Genomic DNA, 26,823 nt, shown 5'->3' with positions numbered 1-26,823 from the left:
CCACCTGCCTACTATTGTGTTGGTGCTGCCCAACAGCCCTGACCCGTCCTGCACTGTGTATTCTGACACCTTTCTATCAGAACCAGCATTAACTTCTTCAGCAATTTGATCAACAGTAGCTCGTCTGTTGGATCGGATCACACGGGTCAGCCTTCACTCCCCACGTGCATCAATGAGCCTTGGCCGCCCATGACCCTGTCACCGGTTCACCACTGTTCCTTCCTTGGACCACTTTTGATAGCTACTGACCACTGCAGACCGGGAACACCCCACAAGAGCTGCAGTTTTGGAGATGCTCTGATCCAGTGGTCTAGCCATCACAATTTGTCCCTTCATCAAAATCGCTCAAATCCTTACGCTTGTCCATTTTTCCTGCTTCTAACATCAACTTTGAGGACAAAATGTTGACTTGCTGCCTAATATATCCCACCCACTAACAGGTGCCATGATGAGATCATCAGTCTTATTCACTTGACCTCTCACTGCTCATAATGTTATGCCTGATCAGTGTATTATTTACTGATAAAATGCTGTCATTGGGTTGAGTCATATATTACACACTTTGCTGTAAGAAAAATACAGTTGTAATACTATACAATGATAATAAAAAAAAAAGAAGACAACATATAATGAACATTGAACTCACTTTTGTCATTTTATCAGATGCTGTTTCTTTTGCTATGCACAATATCTGAAAGGTTTGATTATATACGGGAGAAATGGCTAGAGGGTCGATATAAGGTAAATAAGACCAGGGGATTTTTTTAAAAACCAGTTCATATTTGTGTGTGAATGAATCTTTACATACATTATACAACCCAAACTTCTTCATACGAGTGATCCATATAGACACATAACACAATTAAGGTCATTCTATTACACACACACACACATTATATATATATATATATCTCTTCACTACACAAATTAGAACACTAAACTATAATCTGAAATAAACCGAATTTTTCTTATTCCAATATTCACAAGTTCATCAATGCTGACTGAATTACTGTAAATAAATATACTGTATGTTTTTTTTTTCAGGTTATAACTGTATCCTAAATTAAGATAAGATTTTTAATGTTTAAAGAAGATAACATTTTTAAAGGTCTTTTTTAAAAGTAATGGGGTAAAGAAGGATAAATAATTTAACTTTAAACTTTATCATTTTTTCTAGGTTTCTATTCTTCTGTAAAGCTCAAGACATTTGAGACAATGTCCATTGTTAAAAGTGCTATACAAATAAATTGAATAAAATTGAAAAACTAAAACACTTGTATCTCACATTTAGGGTGAAACTACAATAAATGCAGCCACACGTCATGGCAAAGTTAGTCACCAGGAATCTGATACCACACTGACCAAATCATACTGACTCTGTATCATGGCCTGCTTGGGTTTTGGGGTCAAAAGGCACTTTATATTGCTCGTTAATAATTAATGAACATGTTCTGATTATAGATTCTATAGTACTAAACAATTTATATCGACTCCACAGTCAGAGGTAAAGCTGTTCCTTTAAGCTTTCTGACATGGGAAAGGTTTTTGGTAACATAATAAGCTGCTTTTCTTTTTTCCCCTTATTTAATTTGAGAGGAAGAAAACCGGGGTAGGCTGATGAGGGAACGGCTGTGTCCGTTTATTACGGTGGCTGAGAAGTGCAAAACAAAATCAGAAAACACAAGGACGATTCAGACAAAACGGAAAAGATAGGTATAGTGTGTGAATGGAATTCATCCCTATGATTGGACGAGACATCGGTCACTCAGGATCTACAGGAAGTCCAGCAGTAGCTGCAGCAGTAGAAAGTGGATTGGTGTGTGTATGAACACAGCTCTGCTCTTATAGCGCTCCTTACATCCTTTAATCTGGAATAGTTTGGTCTCCCAAACATTCCTGTGTTCTTCAGGTGTGTTTTTAGAGATCGCAAACTAATCTTTATTCCATGATACACTATCAGTATATCCAAAATCAGGCCATATGAACATCCTTCCTCACAGCAGCAGTTATCTTATAAAGATGAATATATATGTTTGTTATTTTCTTTAAAAGATTTAAAGTTGCACTATGGAAAAAATTGGTTTAAAAGTGAAGACAGAAATAAAGTTTGATACACAATTTCTTACTTCCTGTTTATCCTGAGTGACCGATGTCTCGTCCAATCAGAGGGAAGAATTCCATTCGCAAACTATACCTACCTTTTCCGCTTTGTCTGATTCGTCCTTGTGTTTTTGGATTTATTCATTTGTTTTGCACTTCTCGGCCAGCGTAATTTCTCCTCATGTAAGAGATAACGAGCACTAACTTGTTCTGCAACATCAAACATAACTCTAAATGGATAAAAAAAATCAAAGATTTACTATTAATAAAAATTGTTAGCATTACAATAAAAATCTGCAATAAAAGCCTTCAGGGCATGTTGTTTGAAGCAAATGATCAGTGTGGTGTGGTCCACTCATGTTTTATCCCTTAGATGTTTGTCAAAATGTTATGTGAGAACTCAATGTGATTTTTATTTGTCTCAACAATTAAGTCACTCCAATCCAAAAACACACTGTATGCTTGGCTAACACAAACAAGTCTTACCGGGAGAGTTTGCCAAGGAGGCGTGGAACACTGAGAAATTGATCAGAGCGTAGGAGGCCAGGAAGAAGTTAGAAATGATGGGTGCGATGACGTTCAGCTCAGCTGGAGTAAACAGAACACACTTTCAGAAGATGGTTTTAAACATAAGGCTTAATTTGCCTTAATCTAGTGTAGGAAACTTTTAGCTTACCAATAAGGATGAAGGCCAGGGCGATGCCGAACGTGAGGAAGTAACCACGCAGGGGTTCGTTGTTCTTGCCATAACCTTTCCCAAATCCAGCGATGCCGGGGTAAATGTTGTCTTTGCATAAAGCCTGAAGAAAAATAAAAGAATTTCACTATATCTGAGACAGAGAGAAATACGAGGAGTAAGAAAGCTTTCTGAAAACATTTATTTTACTTTTTTTTTTACACAGTGCAAACCAACCAAAATAAGACGTGTGTGGCGTGTATCCTGGTGACATCACGTGCACGTCAACCACAAAGTTATGTGGAATCGCAAAATTACCAACATACACATGTGACAAATCAAAACACTCAGCACTTAGAGGAGAAGTAGGTTATGTGTATTCTGGTGATGTATTCGCTTGCCTCCAAGAAGTATTTGCACTCTATCTGTCCACTAGCCTCCAGAAGCAGTGGCACCCTATCTGTCCACTTGCCACCAAATGTATTGGCACCCTATCTGTCCACTTGCCACCAAAAGCATTGGCACCCTATCTGTCCACTTGCCACCAAAAGTATTGGCACCCTATCTGTCCACTAGCCTTCAAAAGCATTGGCACCCTATCTGTCCACTTGCCACCAAAAGTATTGGCACCCCATCTGTCCACTAGCCTTCAAAAGCATTGGCACCCTACCTCTCCACTCACCTCTAGAAGCATTGGCACCCAACTTGTCGGTTTGCACACGACTCTTCAAAACATTCAGATTTGCACAGGTTGAAAACCCTACTAAAACAGGATTTTACACATTACCTTATTACCTTTAGTATTTTTTAATATTTATTACCTTATTATCTATGTTTGTCGATACTGCTGGAAGTTGTAAGTTTCCCCACTGGGATGAATATCTATCTGTCTGTCTGTCTGTCTGTCCACTCGCCATCAAAAGTATTGGCAACCTGTCTGTCCACTCGCCTCCGAAAAGCATATACATGTATTCATGTTTTATTAACATTGTTGTGTCAAATGACTAAATTTGTTTTACACACCTCTGCACTGCAATTCATAACAGTCGCACTGGATTATTTATATAATATTAATAACATTGATCATATTCCATATCATTTACATTTGCTGTATATTTTTCCACCTTTCCTAGCTGTTCAGTTAAATTCTATTGTTGGTCTATTTTTATAGACCTCTTCGATTCTCTTTTTAAGACAAGGACAGTTGAAAAATCTGAGCATCTGAGCCACAGTGACACCTGATGGGTTTTTCCCCCGCAGACCATCACATACCTCCATTCCTAAAATGTACGTCCCTTCTTGAACATTTCCAAAATGGAGTCTCTTTGAATTATTAACTGATGATGTAGCGTCGTGTCTGCTTCAGGTTACAGGAGCATGAATTTTACAATGTCATGTTAAACTGTGATACTGAGCAGATGCTTCCTGTGCTGATGGCACGTCTGTCAGGTTGTGATGCAACACAGCGTTTCCAAAAAGGACACTTCCGTCACCGCCTCGCTTCGGATGTGACTATTGTCACTAGCATTTTGCCAACATTATGTCAACTTTAAGGCAAATCATGTTAAGCAGATATCTGACTATTCACCTAAAGTACACCAACAGCTGAGTTCACTTCAGCTTGATTACTTTTACACACCAAAAACTGGAAATGTAATTCTTCCCCGTTGTTATATTTATATAAATAAAGAAAGACTTGCGTAATATGTGAATGTAGCAGCAGGAAGTTAGACACCCACCTGGAACACTTTGGGGGCACTGACCAGAGAGGCCAGGGCAGAGGAGAGGGTCGCCGAGAAAATGCCGGCTGTGATGAGGGGGCCGAAACCCGACACCACGCTCATAATCTGTTGGAGAAAACACGGGGTATTTAGTTTCAGCTCATTTAAAAACAGCTTTTGTATTCTTTTGACCAGTACTTACACTTATGGCATAAGTCTTACCTGAAAGTTATTGTGGAGTCCATACTTACAACTTTCGGTTGTATTGAAAGTCTTGCAGGAGGAGAAATCGAAACCAAATGCACATTCAGCACTAGTGCAGTTTGGAGACGTTTCATTGACCTTCAAACCTGTGGCATCCCTCACAATGCAAGCTCCTTTTAATAAAAAATAAACATTATGTCAAAATGGTCATTCCTGGAGATCCAAAATATTCAATTATTATTGCACTTTTAACAGTGGACATTCCAGTTGGACATCCAGATATATACATTATTGCCAAAAGTTTTGGGACACCCCTCCAGATCATTGAGTTCAGGTGTTGGACCCTGCCCCTTAGTTCCAGTGAAAGGAACTCTTAATGCTTCAGCTTCATACCAAGACATTTTGGACAATTTCATGCTCCCAACTTTGTGGGAACAGTTTGGGGATGACCCCTTCCTGTTCCAACATGACTGCACACCAGTGACCAAAGCAAGGTCCATAAAGACATGGATGAGTGAGTTTGGTGTGGAGGAACTGGACTGGCCTGCACAGAGTCCTGACCTCAACCCCATAGAACACCTTTGGGATGAATTAGAGCGGAGACTGTGAGCCAGACCTTCTCGTCCAACATCAGTGCCTGACCTCACAAACGCTCTTCTAGAGGAACGGCCAATAAACACACTCCTAAACCTTGTGGAAAGCCTTCCCAGAAGCTGTTATAGCTGCAAAGGGCAGGACAACTCCATATCACCATGTTCATGTAAAGGCAGACATCCCAAAACTTTTGGCAATATAGTGAATATTAAAATTTTATACACCTTCATTTATACATATGGAAAAAACACAAACTCCCCTCGATGTCATTTACCTGCACTTACAGCAACACCTACATAGACGATGCCGGTGATAACGATGGCTAACAGAGTTCCCTTTGGGATTGCCATTTGTGGATCCTAAAAGAAAAAAAACAAACATAATACAAATACTTTGCCAGTTTTTTTGGCAGCAAATTTTTGTCTACAGTCATTTTTCAGAGACTCACTGCAAGATCTCCTGAGATGTTGGCACCAGCCAGAATGCCGGTAGCTGCAGGGAAGAAGATTGCGAAGACTGAGAAGAAGGTTTCACCTCTGAAGTCTGGCAGTAAATTTTCCACCAGGATCCCAGCTGAAAAGGGTAACAGGAAGATGTGAGAGGAGAAAAGCTTTATGAGGAGTATTTAGAGCTGCAATTGTTTTAAAAATCATACAATCATAGCTGAAGAATCCTTGTGGTTTTTTTGAATCAATGGGGATAAAAGTGCCGATGAAGTAGTTGAAGATGGCAGTGATTAAGATGACCAGCAGGAAGATCTGAGCCTGTGAGCAAAAAAAGCACAAGGTTAATCGTTTCTTTTCTCATACGTGTTGTTTCTGCGTAAAATAAAATCAAGGTTAAAACGTCTCACCTTGGCCTCCCACTCCATGCCTGCCACGGAGATCCCAAGGAGGATGATGACTGTGATGATTCCAACAATTCGGATGTCATTAATCTGATCGAGCATGATCAGATTAGACTCCTGTGACAAAATTAGAAAAAAAATAATAGCAGATAGGTCAATCAATTATCCATCCTTTACTACTATACAGTTGTACAGCTAAATTTAACTGTTAAACAAAAGAAATATCAACAACTTACATGAAGGAGCTCAACAACAGTCTCAGCAAAGCCTACAACGTACATGGCCACTGCCACAGCGTTGGCAAAAGCGAAGATGAGGCCAATGGAGCCACCAAACTCAGGGCCTAAACTTCGGGATATCAAATAATATGCCCCTCCTACAAACCAAAGAAAAATTAGTGAACTTTAACCCCACCTTGGAAAGTTTAAAAAACACAGTAGCTTGGCTCATAGATTAAAACAAAGCCCAGTATTATGACGTGGAAATATCTGGATAAATAAAAAGAATTAGGTCCTGCTGGATTAATAAATACAGCAGCGATTGGTGCAGTATGAGAAGACCTCTCCTCTGTAAGCGCCATCAGTCAGCATTAATTGTTCGATCTGATTAAAGCCCAAACTCTGTTATTGTCCTTCAACTTTAATAAGAGTTTGAACATCTTGCACAAGGAAATGTCCAAGACAAAACATTTCTCCAAGTAGGTTTCAGTCCTGACTTGAAACAGAAACCGATCCAGTGCACACAAACCCTAACCTGATGGATGAACAGATTGCACAGTAATGTTGGAAAATATAAATATTCCTGCTATGGATATGATTACACTTCCATGGCGAAAGCAAATGTTCAACAAAAACAAAAAAGTGACTAGTATCTGTTTCAGACTTCTGCAACAGAATACGTTCGGCAACACCCACGGAATTTTCCCACAAACTAAAACTCCATGTGCTTCCTCTTCCTCCAGGCGAGTCATAGTGAGCAAGTCACAGGCTGGGGCATGAGGTCAGGGTCATGGTGTAAATAATTATAGTTACACTGAGCATGCAGGAAGATGAAAGTGGAGCAGAATGGAGCTAGACAATTTATGAGATTTATGCCTTATACCAATAGCAGTTTAAGAAATCACTAAATTCAATCCTCTGCTAAAGCTTGGAAGTGATTTACTGTAATAAATGATACTGTACAGAACAGAAAAATGCCATCCATGGTTGTAAATATAACCTACACGATGTTTTAAAACTTCTAATATTGTGATAGTCCTCCTTTTGCTCCCAAAACAGCCCTGACCCGTCCTGCACTGTGTATTCTGACCCCTTTCCGCATCAGAACCAGCATTAACTTCTTCAGCAATTTGAGCAACAGTAGCTCATCTGTTGGATCGGATCACACGGGTCAGCCTTCTCTCCCCACGTGCATCAATGAGCTTTGGCCGTCCATGACCCTGTCTCCAGTTCACCACTGTTCCTTCCTTGGAGCACTTTTGATAGATACTGACCACTGCAGACTGGGAACACCCCACAAGAGCTGCAGTTTTGGAGATGCTCTGATCCAGTGGTCTAGCCATCACAATTTGGCTCTTCATCAAACTCACTCAAATCCTTACACTTGTCCATTTTTCCTGCTTCTAACATCAACTTTGAGGACAAAATGTTGACTTGCTGCCTAATATATCCCACCCACTAACAGGTGCCATGATGAGGAGATCATCAGTGTTATCTCCTAGCACAGATAAATCTATATCTCATATGTTACGGTCATGTTTAATATAATGACCGTACATACATTGCTAACACTCCCAGCATCTACAAAGCTCGCTCATATAAATATCGCTCGGCCTGTGTAAACCTAATCATTTGGCAACACTTCCTACCAGGCATACTGTATATCCGGAAATGTTATCTTATATAAATAGTACGTTAGAGGCAGCCATGTTATGTGCATCTCTATTATGAATGGGATTGGCTGTGGTCAGGTATATCAGAGGTCACTATGCCCTTCTCATGATCTCCCCATTAGTGCAGCGTCGGCCAGCCTCAGCCGTGACCCACTCCCCTCTCATATTTCACCCTGTCTCGTCTGCCCAGTACATTTTCTCCTGCTCTCCAAGTCTAAACACTTCCTCAATTAATACATCGCCTTATGAAAATATCCTTATCACATGCCACAAAGTAAACGTACACTTTACCCCACTTTTGTCCGTCAGCACAGAGGGCAGTGTAATTTGGAGCAGTATGACCTGGTGTGTATGATGTATGAAGGACACATCAGCTAAAAAGGCAGGGGTTTATTAATTCTGTACGTGAACTTCAGACGCCCATGCTGGTGCTTATGCAATACCCTGACCTTCAGGAAGACGTGACGACACGGTGGGATAAATTTACTGAATTTCAGGCACGATAATTAAATTTCCTGGATTATAACGATGGGGTAGAAGTCACTTTAACGTGTAAGAGGTTTTAATTTTACAAAATATTTGTGCTACATCTAAAATGGCAACTGATGAAGTTTAACTTCCCATATACAACGATCAGCCATAACATTATGAGCACCTGCCTAATATTGTGCTGGTCCCTCTTTTGCTGCCAAAACAGCCCTGACCCACTGAGGCAACATACTGTGATCCACTAGATGTTAGCAGCAGATCCTGTATGTTGGAGGCCCCACTTCGCAACTTACAGGACTTAAAAGACGCTTTTGATAGATACTGACCACTGCAGACCGGGAACACCCCACAAGAGCTGAAGTTTTGGAGATGCTCTGATCCAGTGGTCCAGCCATCACAATTTGGTCCTTCATCAAACTCCCACCCACTAACAGGTGCCATGATGAGGAGATCATCAGTCTTATTCACTTCACCTGGCACTGGTCACAATGTTATGGCTGATCGGTGTATTGGGCAACAAGTGAGCGGTCAGTTCTTGAAGTTGTGTTAGAATCAGGAAAAATGGGTAAGAATCTGAGCAACTTTGACAAGAGCCAAAATGTGATGGCTAGACATGTGGGTCAGAGACTACAGGTCATGTGGGGTATCCAATACAGCGGGTCTTAAGGGGTGTTCCCAGTATACAGTATGGGATAACTGGTGAATAGGAGACAGGGTCATGGGCACCCAAGACTCACTGATGTGTGTAGGTTAGTGAACCTGAGTGAAGATTAGCCAGTCTGTTCTGATCACACAGAAGAGTTACTGTAGCACAAATTTCTGAGCAAGTTAATGCTGGCTATGGTAGAAAGGTGTCAGAACACATAGAGCACATTACATAGCCACAGATTGGTAAAGAGTGTCCATGCTGACCCCTGTCCACCCCCAAAAGCACCTACAATGGACATGTGAGCATCAGAACTGGACTTAGGAACAAATGGTGCAATGTAAGAAGTGGGCATGTTGTGAAATCACGTTTTATTGTGCATCGTGTGAATGACAGAGTGCCATGAATCATTTATCTAAGGAAAGAGATGGCACCAGGATGTACTTTGGAAAGGAGGCCAACCAGGAGAGTCAGTGGGCAGTGTTCTGCTGGGAAACCACTGGGTCCTGGCATTCATGTGGATGTTACCTTGACATGTACCATCTCTTCTTACAAACTGCAGGACAATGCTCGCTGGCACACTGCAAAAAACATGATGAGTTATTGGTGTTGGCTTGGCCTCCAAATTCCCCAGATCTCAATCCGACTGAGCATCTTTGGGATGTGCTGAACAAACATATCTAATCCAAGAAGGCCCTTTCTCACAGCTTACATAAATTAAAGGACCTGCTGCTAATATGTTGATGCCAGATACCACAGTGCACCTTCAGAGGTCTTGTGAAGTCCAGAGCTGTGGGTCAGACCTGTTTTTGGTGACCTACATAATATTGAGCAGGTGGTTTTAATGTTACGGCTGATTGGTGTATAAGCTCTTATAGTGAGAGAATAAGTGAAACGACATCCTGCTGGTGGTGTGGTAGTGCACTTCGATACCTCCTCGCACAAAACCGTTGGTCGCTATGGCAGAGGTGGAGCAGCCCGTGATGGAGGTCACTACAGTTGCCATGAAGATGATGATGCAAGAGCACACTGTGGGGGGGGGGGGGAGAAAGTAACAGTCACATACTAGTATCTTAAAGCATTGAAGGAAAAGTCCTTTAAAAAAAAGGTTGAGGAATTTTAAAAGATCTGTCAGGGGTTATAAATTAAATACACACACATTTATATAAAACAGACTAAGAAAGGTATAACCTTTATGTCTTTATCAACCTCAAACCATGATAAATAATCTTGAATGTTTTCCATTCCTGCTCTTATGATCAGCACACATATTAAACACTCCTCACACTTGTGCAGCTTCCAATGATTCACACCTTGGAATGGTTTCTGGAAAATGGCTGTGAGTTTGACATTTAGCTGCAGGTGCCACCTTGCAGAAACACTAAGCATGAGAATGCTGAAAGTTGACCGGTGATGGAAGGCCATGGAGGTTGTGTGAATTAAGACACTAATTCACAAGAGCTGCACAGAGACAGCGAAACCTACCAATTCCAGCCTGGCCCACGATCCATGTCATGCGGATGAAGAGCATCACACCCCAAATGTTCAACATGCAGCGAACCTGCGCAGAGGAAGGATGACGGTTAGGTTTTTAATGCAGACAACCAAGCAAAGCCCTTTTCCCCAAACCGGAACATCCACAATGATGTGTTGCGCTTGGAATGGAATGATGTCTGACATCAGATATGACACGAACGCTGTCTGATGCCCCCTTTCCCCCACATCTCCTTGATCTAGTATCTGTTTTTTGTGTTGGAGAGTGAGGTGGTGGAAATTAGGATGATGTTATTAACAAGAGGAAGCATGGCCTGCACATGTCAAAATAAAGAGAGTTACAAAACCCAGAGATTATTCTTGCACTTAACAAGTCAAGCTTTAGCTAAAAGCATGCTCTCCTCTCTCTCTCTGTCTGTCTCTCTCTCTGTCTGTCTCTCTCTCTGTCTGTCTCTCTCTCTGTCTGTCTGTCTCTCTCTGTCTCTCTCTGTCTCTCTCTGTCTCTCTCTGTCTCTCTCTGTCTCTCTCTGTCTCTCTCTGTCTCTCTCTGTCTCTCTCTGTCTCTACGATTTAAACAAAGGATTTTTTTAAAGCAGGGATTCTCAGGCCACTTTGAAACCTCAAGTGAAATTTGTATTTTTTGTTCCTTTTCTGTTTGGTTTGTTTTTTTTAATTTCATGCTGCCCATAACTAAACAAACCAAAAAGTGTTAGCCAAGGGACATGTGGAGCTGAAAACGTCCTCATAAAACTGTTTATCCATTGGTCTGATATAAGGCGATGGAAAAATATAAACAAACCTTTGCTGAGTACATGGAAAAAGATGGCACTGAAATTTAGCTTAAATGAGTTTCCTGCATCGTATTTTTGTTTGTTGGTCCTAATATCCAGAACACAAGGCAATACTACAGCGCTGTCCTTTGGCTCGATTCACTTAAAAAACGCTGCCTACAAGCAAAATAATTCACGGCGTGTCAGGTTCTCGGTGTGGTTTCAGCATCGAGTCTTGTTCTTACTGTAATCAAACCACACCAGAGCTCATTTGGAAGCAGACCGTTATCACCCTGCTCCTATTGGCTCAAACCAAATGTTTTGGTTACGCAGCCGAACGTACCAGACTAAACGCCGCATGTGTGTAAAGATTTCCCAGTAGCACCAGCTTGCTGAAAGATTAGCAAGTCTAAAATAACAATAACACAAACTTCTAGCATCAGCTCCAAGCAAGATGGAACAAGTGGGACTAATGAGCAGTGTAATTCCCACCGGGGGCCAAAAATCTTAAGTGGCGTGCGAGTGGCGCTCATTCATATCTTCTGCTTTGAAACGAGCAAAAGTGAGAACTTTACAAAGCGGCTCATCTACACCTTCACAAGATCAGGGCTACTTTTATCATGAGTGTGAAAAATATTGATAGAACTACAAAACACAGACCACATGAGTGAACTGGTGAAGAATCAAAAATCTATTAAAACATCAAAGCATTTTTCCAGTGTTTTCTCTTTTCACTGACATTCTTGGAAATGGATAGTACGGTGGCTGAAAAGTACAAAACAAAACAAACCCGAAAACACAAGGACCAATCAGACAAGGCGGAAAAGGTAGGTATGGTTTGCGAATGGAATTCTTCCCTGATTGGACGAGACATCTGTCACTCAGGATATACAGGAAGTAGGAAATTTTGTATCTAACTTTATTTCTTGTATATGTGTGGAGTTCTGTCTTCACTTTAAACTATTTTCTTCCAAAAGTGCAACTTCAAATAAACATTTATCTTTATAACATAATGGACCTCATTCAGCGCTCCTCTAAGGAAGGATGTTCATATGGTGTGATTTTGGATATACTGATAGCGTATCATGGAATAAAGATTAGTTTGTAATCTCTAAAAGCACACCTGAAGAACGCAGGAATGTAAGGATGAATGGATGTAAGGAGTGCTATAAGAGCAGAGCTGTGTTCATACACACACCAATCCACTTTCTACTGCTGCAGCTACTGCTGGGCTTCCTGTATAACCTGAGTGACCGATGTCTAGTCCAATCAGAGGGAAGAATTCCATTCGCAAGCTATACCTACCTTTTCCACTTTGTCTGAATCGTCCTTGTGTTTTCTGATTTGTTTTGCACTTCTCAGCCACCGTAGTATACAAAGACATTTACCAGCACTCCTTTGACCCATCCAAACTTCACAACTCCTTTGGGCTCAGCTGCTTCTTTAGCTGCAGCCTCTTCAGCAGGAGTCAGCTCATCACCGTTGGCAAATCCATCCTCAAATGGCTCCTGTAATGAGAGGCGGTTTTAATTATTAACAAAATGGCATGAAATATAAAATGACAACAATCTGTGATATGGGTTTGGGTATGGGATTTGATTAGATTTTGACAACTAAGGCCATCAGAAAACACAGGCCAATATAAACAATAAGCACTGTGGGAGTGGACAGGATTGGGCAGTGTACACTTCTATCCTCAAGGGTATATATTTATATATCTCTTTATATACACCTTACAGCACAAAACATGAGTACACAGTGTACACTTAATGATTTAAGGTATGATGTAATTGGACCTTAAGGAGAGCTTGTGTACCTGATATTAGTTATAAGATTTAATAGTAAAAGACAGATGAAATACTGAAAGTAAACAAAAAGCAATGTTATGAAATGACCAATTAATTGTATGGTAATGCAATTCATTTGCCAAACGAGTGAGTAAAGTTATCCAGACAAAAAAAAGGGAACCATAGTAATCACCGCATTCAGAAATACACTACACTGACATTATGACCACAGACAGGTGAAGTGAATAACATATATATATATAGTATCTCCTCATCATGGCACCTGTTAGTGGGTGGGATATATTAGGCAGCAAGTCAACATTTTGTCCTCAAAGTTTATGTTAGAAGCAGGAAAAATGGACTAGACCACTGGATCAGAGCATCTCCAAAACTGCAGCTCTTGTGGGGTGTTCCCGGTCTGCAGTGGTCAGTATCTATCAAAAGTGGTCCAAGGAAGGAACAGTGGTGAACCAGTGACAGGGTCATGGGTGGTCAAGGCTCATTGATGCACGTGGGGAGAGAAGGCTGGACCGTGTGATCCGATCCAACAGACGAGCTACGGTTGCTCAAATTACTGAAGAAGTTAATGCTGGTTCTGATAGAAAGGTGTCAATACACAGTGCAGGAGGGGTCAGGGCAAAAGGTTGACCAACACAATATTAGACAGGTGGTCATAAATGTTATGCCTGGTCAGTGTATATATTCATATTCAGACTAAGCCTACTCTTATACTTAAAAGCTATTTTTAAGGAGGATCCCTACTGACACAGGAATTTCAGCTCCAAGATCAGGACTAGTTTGTGTTTAATATAAACGCTGCAGTCAAACTAATTCTCAAAATAACTCGGATTCTTCTCATTCTCTCACAGCTTCCTCAGGCTGGTTCCTTCCCCTCATTGCCACTTCCGTCCTTCATTCTTTGTCAGTCACACACACACACACACAAACACACACAGGCACGTAAGGTTATCTGTCCTTGGATCTACGGAAGGTCAAACACAGGAAGGATCCCTCCTGTGCAGGGACAATGCTCTGACGTCGGCTGCTGAGCTTCCAATGCCTCAGGGAGAGCTACTGTACGAGTGATGATGGCCCTGTATGCCTCATAAAGCTGTCTCATGGCAACCACACTGAAGGGGACGCCTCTTTTACAATCACACCCTGTAAAGTCTCTCGGCTTATAAAAGTCCTTGAACAATAAGTCAAAACAAGGCTCACCAAGGCTTCTCGCATGTGATCGGTCCTGACCGGCACACACAAGGCTACTTCTAACGTAGCTACTTCTATCATTATACAGGAGTCTCCAACATTTAAAAATGTCTTCCAAAATCACGTAAAGGGTGTTTGGTCTACATTTGGCTGAAAGTTCATTTCCTTTATCATTTCTAATAAAATGTCCATTCAGCAGTTTGTGTTTTTAAAACTGTATTTAAAAAAGAAGGTGGATGGAAACATCGCTACTGATTAGTGAATGATGCAGACGTTTCACAGTGACCTTCAGGGTGTATTGGCATTTGCTGGCATGGTTCGATATCAGCGTGTGGTTTAAAAAGGACAAACTAAAGTGCAACACAAAAGTATATCACCACAAGAAGAGCTAATTTCCCCTCCACACTCGTTCATTTAAAGGAAGTTGGCAAGCTAACTGGCAGTAAATCTCCTCCGACTCCCAGACCATCATTACAGTGATGAGACCTGCTATTTATTGCAGATATAATGACCTTGGTGAAGACACACGCTTCTTTTTGGCTCTTCAGAAAACCCTGTTGCATTAGACAAGAATCGCAAAGCACCAGATCACCTGCTAGGTTTTTGCTTGAGGTTTTCGTTTCTTTTTGAGAAATGTATGTCCTGCCCAAGCTGCTGCATGTAAGATGAAGTGGCTGCATGACTGGACATCGCTGCTCTAACAGCTTTACTTTATATTATTTTATTTTATATTGACCTCACTCTGAACATGTTCAATCCAAACAAAAGATCAAACTGGCTTTGGCTTTTCTGTTAATCTAACTGCCTTTTTTTCAGATATCCAGTGAACCATAGAATAAATCTTTTGTTATGGATCTCAAAATCTGAACATTATTTGTAAAAAGTCAGCAGACAGCTATAAAGAGTTTTGCAGACAAAACAGCTAGAAAACGTCCAGTGCTGGGGACAGACAAAATGCCCACATCTGATTATCTTTTTTTCCTATCTTGGTTGAGCTTTCCTTCAAAATTCTAGTCCAAATTCATCAAAATATTAACTCTGGCTTTGACTACAAATCAGAATTAGAAACTTGATTCACTGTAAGATCTCATGACTTTCACCACAGCGGGGTTGTTGGTGCCAGGTGGGCTGGTGTGAGTATTTCAGAAAGTGCTCATCATCTTGGATTTCAAACACAACTCTTTAGAAAATGTGAGAAAAACCAAAAGAAAACATCTAGGATTCCTGCAGTTTATTGATGAATATAGAATGGTCTGAAAAACAGGAAGGCTACTCTCTACAACTGTGGAGAGCAGAAATTCATCTGAGGACAGACAAGTTGAAGGTTGTGGTAGATGGACATCAGGAAAGGACAGAACCCGAGTATACAGTGGACACAGGCTCATAAACACTCAGCATAGGAATTTAAATTGCGGAAATAAGAAATAATGTAAAATGCAGATAATCCGGCCAAAAACATGAGCAATATTACCAATACGAAGCGTATGTAAACTGTATGGCTGCTTACAAAGAACTGACCCAAGCCTAGCATTCCATGTCAAGGGTCCTCACAGGAAGTCGTGTCACCAAGCTTGGGCTAAAAATAGAACAGACCACCCACACCACCAATCCGTCAACAAAATACCCGAAAAATCACCTAGCTTTTGAACAAAAAAGGTTTTGAAGGTAACGTTGGTATCGTGGGTTGTCCCTTTCCAACAGCTTTCACTGACTGAAAAATACTTCGCTTGGCTTTCCACTGATGTTTTGAACAGCTCCCGGACGTACGCGCAACTTCGGTCTGGTTCATTCGTATGCTGAAAATGCTTCACATGCCGATGAAAATTTCAATTCTTAAGGCGAAAATTCATAAGGCAGGGCATTCATATGCCGAGGTTCCACTGTACCATGATTTTCCAATGTTATTTGCCTGAATTTTCCATCATACTGGCTGTGAACAGATCTGCAGATTAAGGTACGCTGTGGAAACAAAAGGCGTATGAATTATAAAACATGGCGTCTTTGGCATGTGCTCCTGCATGTGGCCAGGGCACTGGGGCGCATCATCACCTGAGCCATCTGTCTACAATGAGCACTGTACCTGCATGCATAACGTCATGAACAACCCCGCCAAGCTCCCCTTACTCCAGAGACACTAGGCTATTAAGAAGGAGGGAAGCAGGAAGAAAGAGCTGCTTTGTTTTACGGCTTTGGAGCTCGTCATCACCTCGCCCTGCGCCAGGTGAGGAGGGGTAAGCAGCGGCGTAGGAGAAGAGAACATGGGAAGAAAACTTGATTCGATAAGAGCTGAAGGTGAAACTTCAAAGTACAAATGAAGGTTGTAACCAACTACAAAATATCTAGTTAAAATAAGCAGACTGTAGGGATTTGGTTCCAATCTACCAGGAATTAAGTAGCAGTTAATTAGAGAAGGCTTGGCCTCTCACACTGGGAATTGGGAAACATTTATGTATGTGCACAAAAAAAAGAAAAAAAAAAGAAAAAGTGGAAAAATACACAAGTGTGCCTTTGTGAACATTCGGACTTCTTGCGCAACACCCTTGAGCCACAGTTGAGGATATTTACACTGATTTTGAGGCTGACTGAAAAGCTGTCCCGATTTAAACCTGGTCTTAGACTAGCATCAATCCTTATTCTGTTTTGAGATGAAAAAAAGAAAAAAAACAAAAAGTCTGTAAATGTTTATTCTGGGTAAATCTTGTAGTGTTGGAGACGATGCCTGGAGTATGAACAAGGCCAAAAACCTGTGTACAATCCGTCTCGTGTATTTTCCACATCAGTAGAGACGGTGTAAATCTCAGTAGCGGCTGGTGTTCTGATATTAATGTGAAGGCTATAATCTAATATCTAGCAAAACCTCAACATTAGGGTTGAGAAGTGCATTAGATCATGAGGTCTCACTGATTGTCCCACATCATTCTTATGCACACACACACACACACACACACACACACACACACACCACCCACCCCTATGGCAGATAAGCAGGTTCGTTCATGATTCCTAATTGTTTTGTCTGGCATGTTTCCTTTGCATATCCAGTATAAAATAAATACAAAAGCAGTTTTGTTTTCCACTCAACTAAAGTTGTCATTTCCTTAATTTGTACTTCAATGTGTGTTTAATGTTTCAGTGTCTCCTCCAAAGACATTTCCTGGAGAAAAGGACAATAGAGTAGGTTAAGTAGCCTTTATTTATCACATGTACACTACTGCACAATGAAATTCTTTCTTCGCATATCCCATCCTTGAGGGCCTGGGGTCAGAGCGCAGGGTCACCCATGACGCAGCACCTCTGGAGCAGGGGGGAGGTTAAGGGCGTTGCTCAGGGGCCCGGCGGTGGCAGCTTATCGGTGCTGGGGCTTGAACCCAGATCTTCTGATCAACAACCCATAAGATAATAATAATCCACCTCATTACTGTTCATTACGAACAGGACTGTTCAAATTGAGAGGTTATTTAACTCACTCACTGATGAATGTACAGTCTGGGCTAGACAGAAATCAGCCCTGCTCTCACTTCTCCATCCCATCCCTCAACAAAATCTAATCCACATTTGTTAAACTGACGTGCATGCCAAACAGAAACTTAATACTGTAGTCTTGTCTTTTAAAATCCAGAAAGGCTCACTCATTTACACCAATTGCCCCTGACTGAGAAATCTTTTACCTAAAATGTACCTTTCCTTGTATCCTGTGTCCATTAAAGCTCTCTTGGAGCAGATTAAATCTCTCCGTGATGGAACAGATTTACTATATTCCAGAAAAGCAAGGACGCACCACAGGGTAAACATGAACAATTTTCACACAGTTCATAACTCCACCACAGCCGGGCATTTCAGTGTGATAACAAGCATAAGTGCGAGCGTTACTGAGAATCTCACATACTATAGCGAAGACGACAGAAAGCCTGAGGACTGAAATAGAACGGATTCACGCTTCATGCGGCATTGACTGGCAGTGCCTGGGGAGATCACAGTAATCTTCCGCGCATCTTGAATAGCTGGGAAACGAAGGAGAGAGAGAGAGAGAGACACAGGGAGGAGAAAGAAAGAAAAAGAAAAGAAAAAGTGTGGCCTTCATCCCAAGTCAATTCTGCTCTTACGTAATGAGTTGCAATAGAATAATAATATGAAGGTGTTCAGCAGGACAGCTGATCTGCTCTTGTTCCATTACGCATTGCCTTATGAGCATAATGAAGGTGTTCTAAACGAATGCGGTGAATTATCAATGAGCACAGAACATTCAAGTCAAGTATCAATCATGCCTCTGATCGCTTGCATATTATACGCTGTAATCAGCACAACCCTGTGAGGCCGAGCGGTATGACGATATAACATCCATATCATGATAAAATCACATCACGGTGCATATTTCTGAGAGATGCTGATATTTTTTTTTGCTGGAATTCTTTAAGCAGACCTAAATACTATGATATAAATGTATTTTTTGGGACATATGACCTAGCAGTGTTTAAACCAAATCAGGAAACTGTGCTACATATCAATCATTTTGCATGTGCACACGCAGACTATAAGCGTGAGCTACAAATAAAGAGGATATAACGCAGCAGGCAAAGATGTCAGAGTAGATAAGAGCAAGATAACTGATGCGTCTGTGTGAAAGAAACAGAAAAGATGTCTGATAGCTGGGGAATAAACAAAAGCCATAGAAATGCACCAGATGACACAGACATACATGATATTGCCAGACGTTTTGGGACACCTCTCCAAATCATTGAATTCAGGTGTTGTTTTTCAGGTGTTGGGCTTTCAGGTTAGAGTGGAGACTGTGAGACAGGTCAAAACTGGGATGTCTGTCTTTACATGCACATGAATGTAATATGGAGTTGTCCCATCCTTTGCAGCTAAAACAGCTTCTTTTCTGGGAAGGCTTTCCACAAGGTTTAGGAGTGTGTTTATGGGAATTTTTGACCATTCCTCTAGAAGCACATTTGTGAGGTCAGGCACTGATGTTGGACGAGAAGGTCTGGCTCACAGTCTCCACTCTAATTCATCCCAAAGGTGTTCTGTGGGGTTGAGGTCAGGACTCTGTGCAGGACAGTCAAGTTCCTCCACACCAAACTCACTCATCCATGTCTTTATGGACCTTGCTTTGGTCACTGGTGTGCAGTCATGTTGGAACAGGAAGGGGTCATCCCCAAACTGTTCCCACAAAGTTGGGAGCATGAAATTGTCCAAAATGTCTTGGTATGAAGCTGAAGCATTAAGAGTTCCTTTCACTGGAACTAAGGGTCCGAGCCCAACCCCTGAATTCAATGATTTGGAGGGGTGTCCCAAAACTTTTGGCAAAATAATGTAGCTAAGTATAGTTAAGCTTTTGGCTTATAATAGTCTCACTATTTAGCAATACATTTTCAGAAATGAGTTGGGCATTCTGTTTGGGCCTTTTAAAATCCTAAACACCAGCTCAGAAGAGAGTGTTCAAGGTGTTATTTTACGTTCACATTTTTCAGGTCAATCAATATTTATTTATTAATATTCTTTTGTCTCTCAGGACATGGAAACAAAAGCTCCACTGTCTGATATCTGTCTCACTATTTAGCAAGACTTTGGCAATGATTATACAACCAGAATTTAACTAACATGACTAACATTTCTCTCATTTAAACAACTGAGGCTTGTGCTCCAGGCCCTAAAAATGGCATCTTGATGGTCATGGGATTTGAACCCACAACCTTCTGATCAGTAGTCCACTGTTTTTAACCACAGAGCTACCACATCACAACCTGTTTAACCTCCTAAACATCGGCTCTGAGAAGTGGAACATTTTTACTCTAGTGTTTATGTTTTTCAGATCCACCTTCATTCACTTGGAAAAGTGGAACTTTTGGGGGTTTTTTTATAAGATTTTCATCTTTTGCTTTAAACTCCTTGGAGGTGTTGCAGTGGCATGGTTTGCGAAGGTTATTACATTTTTTTCCCCTCTCAGAAAACATGGGTTGCTTGCTGTTACCAATTATCTTCTAAGTGGTTCGCTCACTACTTTTCATTTCAGCTCCTAAAAAGTCCCACTGCCATAACACACCAAATTACAGCCACATTTAGTTCATGCTTAAGCCTGTTTAGATTGTGAACCAAAAACCAAAAAATGCTGGCTTTCTTCACCCTCCCTCTCCATTTCAGTTATTTATCCAGGTTTTTAAATGGTCAAATATTTTGGAAACCTGACAATCATACCCATATATGGTTCTTTCCTAAACTGTTGCCAGAAAAGAAGATCCCAAAGATCAGGACCTCTTTACAGGTCCACCAGGAAAGCCAGACCTGAGGACTCTAACATTCTCTGAATACTAATACTTCAATACACACACTCCTTACTCTCCTTAACTGGGGTCGTTACATCCTAATGACTCCCCTTACTCCTAACGAACACTCCCAGCCACCCTGTTCCTGTAACGATGCTCCTGGAGGATACAAATTCATGGAACTCCCCTCAGACTGAAGAAGTCCAGTTGACATGACTGAATGTCCAGATAACCACACCCACATGGAGACATGGTTGGAGCAGAAGAACTCGAGTGTCCTGCACTAAACCCTGACCTCAACCCCACTGAACACCTTTGGGATGAACTGGAAGATCGGCTGCAGGTATCTCACAACATCAGTGCCAGGGTCTCACTAATGCTCCTGTGGCTGAAAAGGCAACTCCCGAAAGCTACCCTACAACATCCAGTGGAAAAAAAAGCCTTTCCCCAAAGGGCAACTAAATCTGGAACAGGATGTTCAAGAAGCACACGAAACAACTGACCATATATTATACATATGGAGTCCACTGAGAGTGTATAATGGCTTTTTCATGTACTATACATGAACTCTCAGGATACCAGGCTGTGGAGTGTTAATGAGAGAGAGAGAGAGAGTGAGAGTGTGTGTGGTCCCCTGACAAGCATCTGTGTCTGTGTGAAGTCTGTGTTTGGATGCGTGTCTGTGTGTGTGTCAGTTCCCCTGACAAACTTTTGTGCATCTGTGTGTGTGTGTATATACACACGTGTGTATGTATGTGTAGTCTGTGTTTGGATGTGTGTCTGTGCGCGTGTGCCAGATCCCCTGTGTGTGTGTGTGTGTGTGTGTGTGTGTGTGTGTGTGCACGCACGTCAGGTCTCCTAAACTAGAACTGAGACCCAGTGCAATAATGTATAACTGATCCAAGCTAAAAAGAAAGCTCTGCTTCCTCTCCGTTCTCCCCCGTCTCAACTCCACGTGTCCGAGAGAGAAAGGCGCTGAACTGGAACCGGGCCGAAGAAGAAATTCAACACGAGACCACCTGGGTCTGATCAGAGCTGTGTCCAGTCCCACTACACCACATACCTTTGCTTTAAATATCACACTCGGTGCATGTCACTTTGTCCGATGGCTAATGGAAAAGGGGAACTGGTGTCAGGTTCTCTACATACAAGAGCTGACTGGGATGCAGAGACGCAGCTGCAGTGTTTAAGCTCAGTTACTGAGCACAAAGACTAAAAAACACTCATGAGAGAAGGAGACTAGGTTTTCAGTTGAACACTAACAAGATTATTTAAAGGGATTAGATTTTTAACTCACTGGGTCTGTGACAGAACAGCCATGTTGGGGTTTTTTCCCTTTTTTTCTACAGTAATAAACATCACAACCCACCATTAATAAATCTGTATTTATTCCAAATTTGATCAATTTAATAAAAGCTCCACTTGGACTTCATGTCTTCTGGAAATGGAAAGGTGAGAAATAAAAAGCTCCTTGGCTCCAAAATGGACAGAATATTGCTCACAGATGAATAACGAGCCAATTATTCAGCCCTATATTCATAAAGTTTCATAGCAGTGAAAGTTTATAAAATAAATCTGTGCTTTCGGGGTAGGTGGATTTTTTTTTCTACTCTTGGAAAAGTCCCTGGCTGCAAAGCATTTGAGAAGCTCTGGACTGAACAGAACAGCAAGAACCGATCTGAACCGATGATTAACATTTTTAAAAAATTTTTTTACTTTGGAAAGTGCTTTCTCATATTACAAACTCGCTTCATGCTTCCTGTTTGTGAAAGGAAGAGGAAAAAAAGGAAGAAGCGAAAGAAAGCGAGCATTCAGTTTCTAGCTGCTAAGAAAGAAGGAAAGAAAGAAGGAAGGAAGGAAAGAAAGAAAGAAAATATATATATAGTGATTACAATCACACTTGTGTGTTTTGAGCTGAGACTTCCTCAGAGAGCACTAATGCTTAAATTTAGAGACCTGTTCTGAGGATTTGAACATTAGCGTGGTCATTTATTACTGTTCATGTGCATGGAGTAGGAGATTAGATCAGAACATTTCATTACAGACAAAACTTTTCTAACTTTCAAATTTATATCAGCCTAAAGCACAGCCACACAACTGGCCTTTACATCAGAATCCAAGCAGACTAAAGTGAGATTAATGAAGCAAGCATGTTTCCATCAGCCGCCAGGATGAGTAAACACAACGAGCTCACAGATGAATAAAATACAGACCACCATTAAAAACCTCTCATCAGATTCCTGCCTAAATATTGTGTTTCACTCAGAGATACTGTTATACCTGGTCAGGGCATCTCAAACTAATAATATTATTATTATTATTATTATTATCAACAACAACAACAACAACAACATTGTCTGACCTCATGGAAAACTAATCCCATCTAAATAAGGGTGAGGAACTTCATCTTTTAATTACAGACTATTGATAAATCACAAATATATCCTGAGCTAAAAAGGTACAAAAATGTGGTAGTTGTTTGCATAACGATTATAAGCAGTTAAAAGTTTGATATGATTTCCGGCACTGATGTGTGTGTTTAGAGAGAACAGATCATATGAACTCAAGTTTCTCATTAGGGGTCATTTCTTGCTGTTTAGACTCCAAGGACATTTCAGATAAGTGCTGAATGTGCTGGGAGTTTTGTAAACATGATAGCAGAAAAATCTTTAATAGGCTAGTATGAAAATGTGCATGAAAGTGTATAATAACAGATCTTAATAAAAAAACTAATCAGCATATGAATCTGGAACGATTAATGCAGGGGTTTCAATATCTCGTGAAATCAACAAAGGCTTCCTGTGAGCCCCGCCCCCTTTCCCCAATCTCTCGTAATGTCAACAAAGGCTTCCTGAAAGCCCCGCCCCCTTTCCCCAATCTCTCATGACATCAACAAAGGCTTCCTGAAAGCCCCACCCCTTTTCCCAATCTCTTGTAATATCAATAAAGGCTTCCTGCGAGCCCCGCCCCTTTCCCCCAATCTCTCGTGATCTCAACAAAGGCTTCCTGAAAGCCCCGCCCCCTTTCTCAATCTCTCGTAATATCAACAAAGGCTTTCTGAAAGCCCGCCCCCTTTCCCCAACCTTTCATAACAAAGCCACGCCCCCTTTCCCCAACCATTCATAACAAAGGCTTTCTGAAAGCCCCGCCCCCTTCCCCCAACCTTTCATAACAAAGCCCCACCCCCTTTCCCCAACCTTTCATAACAAAGCCCCACCCCCTTTCCCCAACCTTTCATAACAAAGCCCCACCCCCTTTCCCCAACCTTTCATAACAACAAAGCCCCACCCCCTTTCCCCAACCTTTCATAACAACAAAGGCTTCCTGAAACCCCCGCCCCCTTTCCCCAATCTCTCATATCTCTCATCATGCGAGACCGGTAGGACGTGTAATCTGCTTATGACTTTATTAATCAGTTACGAATTCATCTCACTTCCTTAAAATGATAAAAATCACTAGCAAACAAGTCTCAAACAATCATTTCATGTTTCAGAAAAAAAATAGATGTTCAATAATCTTCATGTCCCTTCTAGACAAGTATGTTGGATTCTGTTGCTCTGAGAGGTTTCATCTTGCCTCTCAGCAGGAAATGACATCATTTTTAATCCAAGAGCAAGTTTCAGATTTATCCCAACATCAGATTTATGCCAAACACCACTAGCTAATAATATAAAGCGTTGCTGTGTGTAGAAGCTGCTCTGCCAGGCCGACTTTTGTTTCTCACTGTAACGGAGTGACAGCCAAACTCGTTCCTAAACAGGAAAAGAGCACTTTCTCGAGCGCCATCAGCAGCCCCTCAGTGCATTTTCATAAACATACAGGTTTACGTGAATAGTTCACCTTGAGGAGAGGTATAGGTGGAGATCTGTCCCTCCGCCAGACTTTATAAAGAGGCTTTTGTTCGGAAAATGCAATTTAGATTGAGCACCGCACAAGCAGCCAGTGCCTCCTGAAGTGCACTTTGTTCTCGATAACCTGATACAGGAACGCTCTTGGAAGTCAGCTGCTTCCGTCCTCAGCTCTCTGATTGGGTTTCATCAGGACATGTTAATGAAACGGCACGGTTCTGTCCAGGATTTGTGCATGGACACGGTGGAGCTGTTCACCCTATTGCTCAGATCGCACTCATTTTCCTCGTTCCATCTGTGGTGCCGATTTACTCCGGGGAATAAACCTTCTTCCTGCGTATGTTTATTTATCAACACACACAACACGCCTCTGAGAGAAACAAACAAAAAAAAAAAAAAAGTCTTTACACATCTGTTAACGACCTGTTAGTGGAATATTCATGAATTAAAATGCTGTGTGAGGCTGAACATGTGCCGTTTGATCCAAAACAACTTTATTACAAAGAGTTTTTATATCTGCATTTTCATACAGGTTCCTTTCCCACGCCTAACACACAAGCTGGATCAGTTTGTTCAAGCGCCTGTGCTCATGATGAATGTGAACAACCACCTAAACAAGCATGATCCTAGGAAATTATGGTTGGATAAAGTGACTGCGCTTGCTAAAACATTGCTTCTGTATATAATTAGCACTCAGCCTTATCTTGATATGATCAGAGCTGAAAAATAAAAAAATAAATAAATCACTAGCTTGGATGCCTGGACTAAACAGATTTCAAAAAAGAAGAGAGAGAGAAAAAAAATGTAATAAAAGAAAAATAAATAAATAAATATATAATAATAATAATATTAATTACTATTATTATTATTATCATCATCATCATCATCATCATCATCATCATCAGTTTGTGCAATAATAATATTTTTTAATAATATTTTTTCTTCTGTTTTTTTAAACATCAGTTTAATATACATCATTTGGGATCTATAATTAAATGTAGCACCTCCAAGCCAAAACACAGGATGCACTACCAGGATGCAGGAGTGGTTGAAGTGGGCTCTGGGTTGGATCAGGGCCCAGCACCATCAAGCTCCACTGTTGGGCAATTAAGCAAGGCTCTTAACCCTCTCTGCTCCAGGGGCGCTGTATCATAGCTGCTCCTGCTCTCTAACCCAAACTTCCTCAGCTGGGATATGCAAAATAAAGGGATATGTGTGGAGATAAAGGCTTCTTCTTCTCTCTTCTTGCATTTACTCCTCCCACTGCCTGCTGCACTACACACATCAGCCGAGGTGTGAGACATGGTCATTTTCTTTCCTCTAGGGAGATTAAACGATGAGCCAGGATGATGTGATCGTTTCGGAATCAGGAACTCACAGGTATGTGGAAACGCAGACAAAACCCGAGCAAAATAAACTGCAGCGAAAAGCACAAGACAGAAAATACATCATTAGTCAGACTCGAGTTAAATATTTGGTGTGTGATGCAAGAATTGAGAAGGATGTGGATAGGTGACTTGCTTTAATTTTTTTCTAAACCCTGCTAAATAATAATAATAATAATAATAAATTATTATTATTATTATTATTATTATTATTATTATTATTACTACTACAATAATGTAGTTACATCCACCCAGGAATTCAGTTAGTCATTACTAGCAGCTAGCAATATGTAATTAAATTACAATCAGGTCTCTGGACAGCCAAAACATGGAACTGGGCAGAACACCAGCTTATTTACTGGCCAAGTGGATTTGCTAATAAAAACATATAATTTCTCCATCCCTTGTACAAATGATACCAAGCCCACTGTGAGCAGGGCAACAACCGGAGAGTAAACAAGCACAACTAAAAAGAATACAAAAACCTGTGTGAGCAGGAATCACAACTCGAAAGCAGTAAACCAGCTAGCTGTAGATAAACCACTCCCACATGTACACACACACACACCGGACCGAAACCTCTGTCGAACCTCTCAGGCCTCGCCCCCCGGCTGCTAGCACAATCCAGCGTGACTGAATTAAGACGGAGCGCACTGGGCCAGTCACTGAGGTCACAGCAAACAAAAGGCCAGCAGACACACACGTAAACACACGCTCATGCGCCGCAACCAGACAATTTGTGGAAAGTGTGTTTACGTTTTCAAAGAATCATTGTCAACAACAAATCACCTGACGTGCTGTGAATGTCTGCAGCATTGTAAAAGGCACTGGGGGTCTTTCTCTATTAAAAAAAGCTTGACGACTCTGGACAATTCTGTCCTAGTGTACCAACTGGA

General features: G+C 41.2%; 1 protein-coding gene across 3 annotated transcripts in view; it reads right to left on the bottom strand.

Moving 5' to 3' along the window:
- Positions 1–26,823, bottom strand: part of slc12a2 (solute carrier family 12 member 2) — a 66,052-nt gene that overhangs the window by 24,914 nt on the left and 14,315 nt on the right. For all 3 annotated transcript variants that reach the window (XM_058412638.1, XM_058412639.1, XM_058412641.1), the window contains exons 2-13: positions 12,821–12,940; positions 10,654–10,729; positions 10,102–10,197; positions 6,379–6,518; positions 6,149–6,259; positions 5,951–6,059; positions 5,744–5,868; positions 5,570–5,654; positions 4,720–4,874; positions 4,516–4,623; positions 2,777–2,900; positions 2,587–2,688 (exon numbers count right to left, since the gene is read on the bottom strand). In XM_058412638.1, the coding sequence (XP_058268621.1) occupies positions 2,587–2,688; positions 2,777–2,900; positions 4,516–4,623; positions 4,720–4,874; positions 5,570–5,654; positions 5,744–5,868; positions 5,951–6,059; positions 6,149–6,259; positions 6,379–6,518; positions 10,102–10,197; positions 10,654–10,729; positions 12,821–12,940 (1,351 nt within the window). The remainder of the gene's footprint in view (positions 1–2,586; positions 2,689–2,776; positions 2,901–4,515; positions 4,624–4,719; positions 4,875–5,569; positions 5,655–5,743; positions 5,869–5,950; positions 6,060–6,148; positions 6,260–6,378; positions 6,519–10,101; positions 10,198–10,653; positions 10,730–12,820; positions 12,941–26,823) is intronic.

Source organism: Hemibagrus wyckioides, linkage group LG16 (assembly GCF_019097595.1).
Source record: "Hemibagrus wyckioides isolate EC202008001 linkage group LG16, SWU_Hwy_1.0, whole genome shotgun sequence".
NCBI lineage: Eukaryota > Metazoa > Chordata > Actinopteri > Siluriformes > Bagridae > Hemibagrus > Hemibagrus wyckioides.
This window is presented reverse-complemented; position numbering and strand designations above follow the sequence as displayed.